This window comes from Aethalodelphis obliquidens, unplaced genomic scaffold (genome assembly GCF_003676395.1).
Source record: "Aethalodelphis obliquidens isolate GAN/ISIS:26980383/991018 unplaced genomic scaffold, ASM367639v1 scaffold6, whole genome shotgun sequence".
Classification (NCBI taxonomy): Eukaryota; Metazoa; Chordata; class Mammalia; order Artiodactyla; family Delphinidae; genus Aethalodelphis; species Aethalodelphis obliquidens.
In genome coordinates, this window is record NW_020837950.1 from 31417850 (window position 1) to 31426995 (window position 9146).

Genomic DNA, 9146 nt, shown 5'->3' on the forward strand with positions numbered 1-9146 from the left:
AAACATATGGCCCAATAACATAAATTTTTAAATATCACTGCTCCTACCCTCCCCCAAAAGTAAATGAACACTACACAAAATATAAACTCACCCCAAATAAAAGTCAACATTAAGGGGGCTTCCCTGGTGGCGCAGTGGTTGACAGTCTGCCTGCCGATGCAGGGGACACGGGTTCGTGCCCCAGTCCGGGAAGATTCCACATGCTGCGGAGCGGCTGGGCCCGTGGGCCATGGCCGCTAAGCCTGCGCATCTGGAGCCTGTGCTCCGCAACGGGAGAGGCCACAGCAGTGAGAGGTCCGCATACCGCAAAAAAAAAAAAAAAAGTCAACATTAAGGATACTGCTGGATTCCTATAGCACTAGTTACTGCAGTACAGTAACAGTTATTACACTAACCTACGATATTATAATCCTCTTCCAACCTATTTACAAAATATCCTCATTCTGAGGTTCTGGAAGTGTTACATCGTTGCATTAGACTCCTCTTCTTTAGGTAGTTCAGTCTTGAAAAACAGCAAATTTACATATTTTTATATACTGCCACTGATAGGTAAATTATCATAAAAGGCCTACAACCAAAATCCTCATCCTTTGATATGCAGATCAGATCATACAAGCTTTTCCCCTCAGATCATACAAAATAATCTAAAACTGGAAACAGAGAGATAAACACTCATACAAAAATAAAAACAAGCAGCAAAAAACAAAAACATAAAAAGGAATCTGTAAACGGCATCATATTAACAGTCTTAAATTTTGCTAAAGACAATACACTTGGTTTACCAAAGCAATAAGCATTTTATAAAGTACTCCAGAAATAACGCTTATAAAAATAGGGGGAAATTTTTAGATGAGAGCGCAAAACTAAATCATCTCACTCTCTGGCAAAGAGTTCTCCCAAAATGTCATGTCTACAAGAAGTGAGGTTTGGCAAAACTGTGTCTGGGCTGACTCATGAACCAGCTCATGTTCAGGTGGCTTTTCCTCAGGTTTGCTTCATCGGTGCAGGGATATTTGCAGATGCCTGCTCGAGGTAGGCCAGGGAACCCTGAGGGATGTCGGCTGGCTTTTTGTGCTGCATGTTGATGTCCTCCAGCACCTGCTGCCAATGTCTCAGTTTTGTTAAGTGCTTCTGGACCAGAGCATCCTTTCGCTGTAATTCGTTCCTCAGTTCCGAGACATCCTACAAACGAAAGCAATGAAGTCAGAGTAAACTCACAAAACATGAACATAGTTTCTGATTAGTTAAGAGCACTAAGAAGTAAATTCAAAACAGAGAACCAACTGAACCATAGTGGGCTGATTACTCTGCTTGGCTGCATACTTTGAATAACCCAAAACAATTCTTCTCATGAAAGATGACTGCTTAACAATTTTTATTTTTAATTCATGTTCTTTTAGTAAGTAATACACACATTACAAAATTCCAAAGTACCAAAGGACAGCCAAAAAGAAGTCAGTCTCTTTCCCATCCTGGTCTCCAGGCACTCAGTATATCTCTCTATCCAAAGGCTACTGTGAGAAGAATCTAAAACACTGAGAATCTGAAACATGTTAACTGTTTTAAAAGAATCCACAGCCACTGTTCTATCATTTCAGATTATTAAGTGTTAAAATCTCATTTTCAAGAGCTTTTTAATGAGTAACAGTATTAAAATCCTATATTAAGACCTGGCCTTGAACACACCTAGACTGTCACTCAGGTATTCAAATCAGGAAATGATCTGATAATGGTGAATTGTAAGAATATTCTTACCATTCACCTTCCCAACAGCTGGTAGCAAAGAATAAAATGCACATTTTGACTAATTGCTCAGCTTGTGGGAGGAGTTATTTTAAAAACTGCTAAAAAAAATAATCATCCCAATTTTAGTATTTCCCACTGGGGGCATCACTGTGTTTTGGGCAGGAAGATTCTTCCCTCTTCCACACTGCAGGGGGCAGGCCCTGGCCCTACCCACTAAATGCCATTAATGACAACCTCAACAGACTTCCAAATACCCTGGTTTCAAACAACTGAGATAAATGAAATCCTGAGTTTCAAGAAGCCTGGGACAGAACATTTACTTTTTGGTTCCTTGAACAAAATTGCCTAGAGCCCTTCCTGTGTGTAAGGCACCAGGGACACACATATCAGTTCCTGTTCAAAATGAGCTTATCATCTACATTAATGGCTTTTCAACCTTTCAAGCAGAACCTTTTCTTTTTTTTTCTTAAAAGAAGATTCTTCCATGAAAGCCAGTGTATGAAATGAGTAAAAGCCGACAGCTGCTGTGTTTGAAGCACTGCTTTCCACCTCTGACCCCCAGGTCCAGGTTGTCATGAACACTGACAACCAACATTTTACATTCAAGCTATGAAGCCCCACTATAACTAATGGGCAAATGGAGCATCTCATTTAAAGCATAAATGGAATTTTGACAACATTTGCTCTTCCTTAAACTTAGGGAGAGAACTCAGCTTGTACCTCTTTGATAACTTGCTCTGGCTTCTGGACAGATAACTGCAATCTTTTTTGTAGGAAAAAACATTCTGTCTGTCTCGCAATATCTAGAAATTTCTGGATACACTGATCAACACCTTAAAAAAAAAGACCAAAGTATTAAATTAAGGAAAACACTAGACACATATATCTCTCTCATAAATCAACAGTTGGAATATCAAAACAGCACCTTCTTGTAGATGTAATCGGGGATTTTAATCCTGCCCACAGCAATATTACTGACCTCAACCCCCTATGTGTTAAGCAACATTAACTAGCAGATAATCTGTGCTTTTACCAGGTGAATAAGAAACCGAACTACAACGCAAAAGTTCTTCTGAAGAAAGACAATCCAGAGAGCCAACAATTAACATCATGATTTCCAGTTAAAATGAAACATTTAAAACACAGTACAAAGAAATCAGAAGTACCTCTCTCGGGACAGAACTTGGGTGAGGAAGGGGAAGCAAAAAATTTAGTTCTTTATTTTTTTAAAAAGACACAGAGGATTTCTTTTTAAATTTACTTATTTATCTTTGGCTGTGTCGGGTCTTCGTTGCACGCAGGCTTTCTCTAGTTGCAGCGAGCAGGGGCTACTGTTCGTTGCGGTGTGCAGGCTTCTCATTGTGGTGGCTTCTCTTGCTGCGGAGCACGGGCTCTAGGCGCACGGGCTCAGTAGTTGTGGCTTGTGGGCTCTAGAGCGCAGGCTCAGTAGTTGTGGTGCACAGGCTTAGCTGCTCCGCTGCATGTGGGATCTTCCCGGAACAGGGCTCGAACCCGTGTCCCCTGCATTGGCAGGCAGATTCTTAACCACTGCACCACCAGGGAAGCCCAACTTAGTTCTTTAAAAAGCAGTACACACTATTGGTCTTCTTTGTCTTGGTACCAATATGAAAAGCTCATTCATTACAAGTGGCTTATTATGAGTGACATAAGATGTCAATAAACTGAACAAAGAACCAGCAGTATATAGAGATTACAAAAATCTTATTCCCTGGAAAAGTTCTCTTAGGATACAAGCGGGACTGAAACACATCAAATGTAAAATCAGCAATGAGGGAATTCTTACCAGTTCGAATTTCTTCCTGATCTGTACCATTGACATAATCCTGACTCACCAGAGAAGCAAAACAAGCCTGTGTGATCAAAACATATTACAGAAGAAAAAAATGTCATTCACACATCAAGAATCTTACTTTAGAGTAAGAAATAACTTCTCTTGATGGAAAACGAAGGCTGAGCCGAGTCTCGCGAGAAGACTAGGTGGGTGATCCAGGTAGCACCTCTCCCCATCCTTTTCACTTGGCTAATTCCCAATGCCCGCCTGGGTTTCATGTTTTCTGGGAAGCCTTCCTTGACAGCCATGCCCAGATGTGCTCTCAGAGTATCCCGGGTTTCTTCTATCAGAGCACTGATCCCACAGCACAGCAGCTGCCTGCTATCTATCTGTTTTTTCCACTGCACAGTCATGAGCTCCTTGAAGGCAGGAACTGTTTTCTGTGTATTCTTAGCACCCAGGACAGGTCCTGACACATAACGGGCTCCTTCACTGTTTCACAAATATTCATCAAGCACTTGCTATCTGCTACCACTGGATTAGCACTACAGATACAATGAGAGGAGAGGAGGGCAAAACAGGTGTTCTCTGACTTCACGGAGCCTGATGTAGTGTGCTACAAAGAGCAGCAAGGCAGGGTCGATGCGGAAGTGATGTGTGAGCTGGGGGAGGGACCTGGGAGCCCAAAGAGAAAACGAACAACACAAGCAGAAGGTCTCTTGTGGCCAGAGTACGAAGAGATGGGTCTGGAGCAGAGACGTGAACACGCAGAGCTAGGAAGACCACAGCACCTCTTGGGCTATCCCCACAGCCACAGGTATCCACTAAAGAGTTTTAAGCATTAGAGTGCTGGTGGTCAGCTGCGGACTTTTTTCTACAGGGCCAGTGTTTCAGCAAGAGCTCATGATGAGAGCCACCTCCCCTCTCAGCGCTAGATGCTGCTCTAAAAGTTTCCTTTATGGTTTAGCCCCACCCCAAAGGCGTCTCATCCTCCTCCCAGACGGAAGAGATTTCTGTTCTTTAAATCTGTTGTCTCCAAACTTTTGAATGTACACCCCACCAGCAAAAACATTTTGTCCATGCAGCCCCAATAACACGTTCATTTACAAACTATGTTTATCAACTACTCTGCTATTATATACAGTATAAATGTCGACTAGGATTTAAAATGTAGAAAAGGTAATTCCAGTTACAAGTTATTTTATTTCCACACGTTAATGGCTCATCTTCCACTTTAGAGACCACAGGAAGCCATCTTATTTCTAAGCACTTATTTTGTACCTCTCTTTTGTCTGCTATCACTCCCCATCTTCTTTGGTACAGGGTTAATGCTTGAGCAGAACTCAGAGTTTGGGTCACCTCTGCCTCTCTCCTCACCCCCCAGCTTTCCTCCTCCTTCCTCGGCCCTGAGTACCAACTTCCCCACAGTAACTTTTTTTTTTTTTCTTTTGCGGTACGCGGGCCTCTCACCGCTGTGGCCTCTCCCGCCGCGGAGCACAGGCTCCGGACGTGCAGGCTCAGCGGCCACGGCCCACGGGCCCAGCCGCTCCGCGGCATGCGGGACCCTCCCGGACCGGGGCACGAACCCGTGTCCCCCGCACCGGCAGGCGGACTCCCAACCACTGCGCCACCAGGGAAACCCCTCCCACAGTAACTTTTAAATAACTCCCAGCTCCAAAAGTCCCACTACTTTAGGACCGTTTAAGGGTGGAGCCCAACGGAAAGAATACAGGACATAGGGGTGGACGCTACAGTCCGGAGAGGATGAGCACGTACTAAACACGCAGGGACGCGGGAAAGGATACTCAGGGATGGAACCAAGGATGGGGTGGGACGGGAACAACCCACTGAAAACCTAGAAGAGTCCCACGGTTGGGGGCAGACAAACTTCAAGTCCACGTGGCTCCAGAAATGTCAAGTTTAGGCATCTCTGCCAGCCAACTAGAGGAGAATTCCGGCCACCATTCAATGTGAAGACTAATGCAAGAGACTTACGTGCAGGTATCGCCGAAAGAGAGAAGCTGCGCGCGCGCACCATACGTTTCAGAAAAGAAGGGAGGCTGGGAACAGAGACGCCCACGTCTTACCTTACCTCGAACGATGACTCTAACTCGTCCACCAAGGTACTGTTAGAAGTCCTCGGAACGCCTGGTGTGGCCTGAAGAAGCGAAGCCTGGGCCAAGAGGCCCGGCGGGGGTGGCGGAGGTCCCGGTGGCTGCCCGGAGAACATGCCTCCTAGTGGAGCCGCCATTTCTAAAATGGCGGCTAAGAGGCTCACTGCGCCTGCGCGGGAGCTGGGGCCGCGGGTCACGTGATGTGGATGGTCACGTGATGTTGTTGAGCGCACGTTGGCGTCTGTTGGACGCCCAGGAAAGCTATTGTTTGGTGCTTCGTGCCCTCTTCTTTACGTTACGCAGGCAAGCTGGCTTTTACTTCTGCTTTTTTAACTTGAGAATTGAAGGCTTTGATAGGGTTTAACACAGTTGTGTGAAGAGGAGAATCAGTAACCACGGTGGGGCGAGCCCTCTGGCGGAGTCAGGATATTCCTGTACCAGCCCCGCCTTTGCTCTCAACTCTTGAAATGACTTTGGCCCAGTTGCTTTCTCTGGGCTCGGTTTACCCGTTGGTAGAAGGGAGGTGCTCATCCATCCCACAAACATTTATTGAAAGCGCACTGTGTGCCGATTACTAATCCAGTCACTGTAGCGGGAATAAAGAGGAAACATGTCCCCTAAATTTTCCTTTGGGAGATACAGGTAACAAAACTGGCTTAACATTGTTGAGGCTCCCTGTCTTATGTGCTGGGAGCTATTTGCTTTAGATATTTATGGTTACATCAAAGAAAGTCACTATGCTAATCTTTTTTTAAAAACATTTGCTTATTCAACTTTTCAGAAGCTAAATATTTTTTCATTATAATTAACTTTACAGTTATCATCCAGCATATCTGTTGAGCCTTCCATGTCCCAGGCTCTATTTACTGATCTGAGGGTTATAGCAATCACCCCAAGTTTCTGCCCTTGGAGAGTTTACCATTGTTTTGTGGGAGAGAGATCAATAAACATGTACATATATAAAGTGAAATCATGTAAAGATAAGTGCCAAGAAGGAAAATAAAGCCCAGTAAGGGGATGACTAATGTTGGATTTTATTTAGTTTTTTTTTTGGCTGCATTGGGTCTTCATTGCTGCATGCGGGTGTTCTCTAGCTGTGGTCAGCGGAGGCCGCTCTTTGTTGTGGTGCAGGGGCTTCTCATTGCAGTGGCTTCTCTTGTTGCGGAGCGTGGGGTCTAGGGTGCGCAAGCTCAGTAGCTGTGGCGCACAGATGGGCTTAGTTGCTCCGTGGCATGTGGGATCTTCCTGGACCCGGGATCAAACCCGTATCCCCTGCGTTGGCAGGCGGATTCTTAACCACTGCGCCACCAGGGAAGTCCCAAGTGATGGATTTTAGATGGGTGGTTGGAGAAGGCCTCTCTCAGGAGATCTGCACTGGAGTGACTAGAGTAAAGTTTAATTAGGAAAGTTTTCTAGACGGGGCGGGGGGGCCTTGAAGAAGGAAACTGCCTGGCATATTTAAGGAGCTACAGAGAGGCCAGCAGGGCCAGAGTGAGTGAGGCAGGCAGAAGTAAGGAAAAAACAGAGGCTTCCCATTGCCAGTCAGGTCTCAGATCAAAAGTCACCTTCCCAGCGTCAGTCTGATTGGACCCACACTCCCAGCCATTTCACCCTGTTTAATATTCTTTACAGCACTTGAACACTTACCTGAAATTATCTTGTTCATTTTTCTTCTTCACTGACTAAGTTGCCTTGCAGACATGCACACACGCACACAACACGCGAACTGGAAAACAAGATCTATGTGATCAGGGCCTGCCTGTCTTGGTCACCTGTATTCCCAACACCCAGAACTGTGCCTGGCATAAAATGGACATAATAAATATTTAATTGAACACAAATAGAATGCCATGAGGGAACTTAGTGTACTCCAGCAGTTCTCAAACGTTTTTGGACTCCTTTACACTCCTAAAAAATTATTGAGGACTCCAAATGTTTTTGTTTATGTGAGTTATGTTGGGCAATATTTACCTATTAATTAAAAATAATAGGTAAATATTAAAACAGAATTTTAAAAATATATTCATGTAAAAATAAGCCGATTATATTAACATAAATAATATTTTAATTAAAAATGTAACTATTGTATACAGTGAAAAATAGAGGAGTGGAACCATTTTACATTTTACTCCTGGGTTTCCAATGGCCATAGGGCTGCTTGAATTCTGGATTTCTTACTTCAGCTATCTTTTAACACTACTGTATTCTAAACCGCTGCTTTGGATTTGCTGCTCTCTGAAGCCACGGCTCTCTCAAGCCCTGCCTTGTCCTTAGTGATTTAGATGCAGATTATACCACCAGTGTCTGGAACATCATTCTAAGGATCCACCAAGGTTTTGTGAGTACCTGGTAGCCAGATGCACCAGCAGTGGCAACTAAATTTCATCTCAACCAGATTAGATAAGCACAAGAATCTAGGACTACAACCATGCCTTTTGTATCTCACACTCTAGTAAACACAAGAGTTCTATTGTTCTTTTACTTATAAAAAGCCTTTGATAGAAAGGTCAAATCCCTATTTGGTCTTCTGAGAATCACACAGAAGAAATCTAAATGTTTTTAGTTTCCTTTCACAAGCCGGTAATTCCACCTCTCCGTTTCCATCTTTTCTGCTGAAGTAGCTTCTGGATATAGATACCCAGAGGAACCTGTGTTTACACACTATTCCTGCCTGATTTTAATTAATTTAAATTCATGTTATTTATTAACATGGATATGCATGTCCATTGTCATTCCCTCTCTAAAAGCCAGTTTAGACACATAATATCCATTTACATGTCAAGTTTTTAAAATATTAAATGTTAAAAATAACTCCAATTAAAAAAAACTGTCAAACGTTGTCAAAGTCTTAAAAAAAAAATAGATCCTATTTGTGGGTAATTTGATTCACCCAATACAAATGTAGCAGAAATTTAACCCCAGGGCTTCCCTGGTGGCGCAGTGGTTAAGAATCCGCCTGCCAATGCAGGGGACACGGGTTCGAGCCCTGGTCCGGAAAGATCCCACATGCTGTGGAGCAACTAAGCCTGCACCACAACTATTGAGCCTGAGCTCTTGAGCCCGCGCGCCACAACTACTGAAGTTTGCACACGCAGAGCCCGTGCTCAAGAGAAGACCTAGCTCGCTGCAACTAGAGAAAGCCCGCGCACAGCAACGAAGACCCAATGCAGCCCAAAAATTAAATAAAATAAATTTATAAAATATAATAAAAATAAAAATACTTAAAAAAAAAATTTAAACCCAGGCAGTCTGCCTCCAGAGCTGGCATTCTTAATTGTTCCACTGCAATGCTTTCAGTTCAGGGACTTGAATGGATGTGGAATTTATTTGGAAATACTGAAAGAAGAAGACCATAAAAGGGACTGTCAATGGGTAAACTATTTACTTACCACCTGGAACTAAAACCAATCAAAATTCCACTTGTGCAGATTTAGAAGGAAGCTCTAGGACTTCCCTGGTGGCGCAGTGGTTAAGAATCCGCCTGCCAAGGCAGG

At 43.8% G+C, this 9146-nt stretch overlaps 1 protein-coding gene across 1 annotated transcript; it reads right to left on the bottom strand.

The window, feature by feature from the left end:
• Nucleotides 1-514: 514 nt before the first annotated feature.
• Nucleotides 515-5804, bottom strand: MED28 (mediator complex subunit 28). The gene is made up of 4 exons (XM_027103282.1): nucleotides 5631-5804; nucleotides 3551-3617; nucleotides 2467-2579; nucleotides 515-1182 (listed from the first exon to the last, which is right to left on the bottom strand). Exons 1-4 carry the CDS (start codon nucleotides 5787-5789, stop codon nucleotides 985-987), a joined length of 537 nt encoding a protein of 178 aa, XP_026959083.1. The 5' UTR covers nucleotides 5790-5804; the 3' UTR covers nucleotides 515-984.
• Between the last annotated feature and the right edge of the window lie 3342 nt (nucleotides 5805-9146).

Excerpts from the sequence above, each read along its gene's own strand:
- MED28 (XM_027103282.1), bottom strand. The coding sequence starts at position 5,789 with ATGGCGGCTCCACTAGGAGGCATGTTCTCCGGGCAGCCACCGGGACCT. Across the intron at positions 2,580-3,550 it reads TCAGGAAGAAATTCGAACTG|GTGTTGATCAGTGTATCCAG; the intron begins GTAAGAATTCCC and ends TTTTTTTTTAAG. Across the intron at positions 1,183-2,466 it reads CAGAGCAAGTTATCAAAGAG|GATGTCTCGGAACTGAGGAA; the intron begins GTACAAGCTGAG and ends TTTCGTTTGTAG.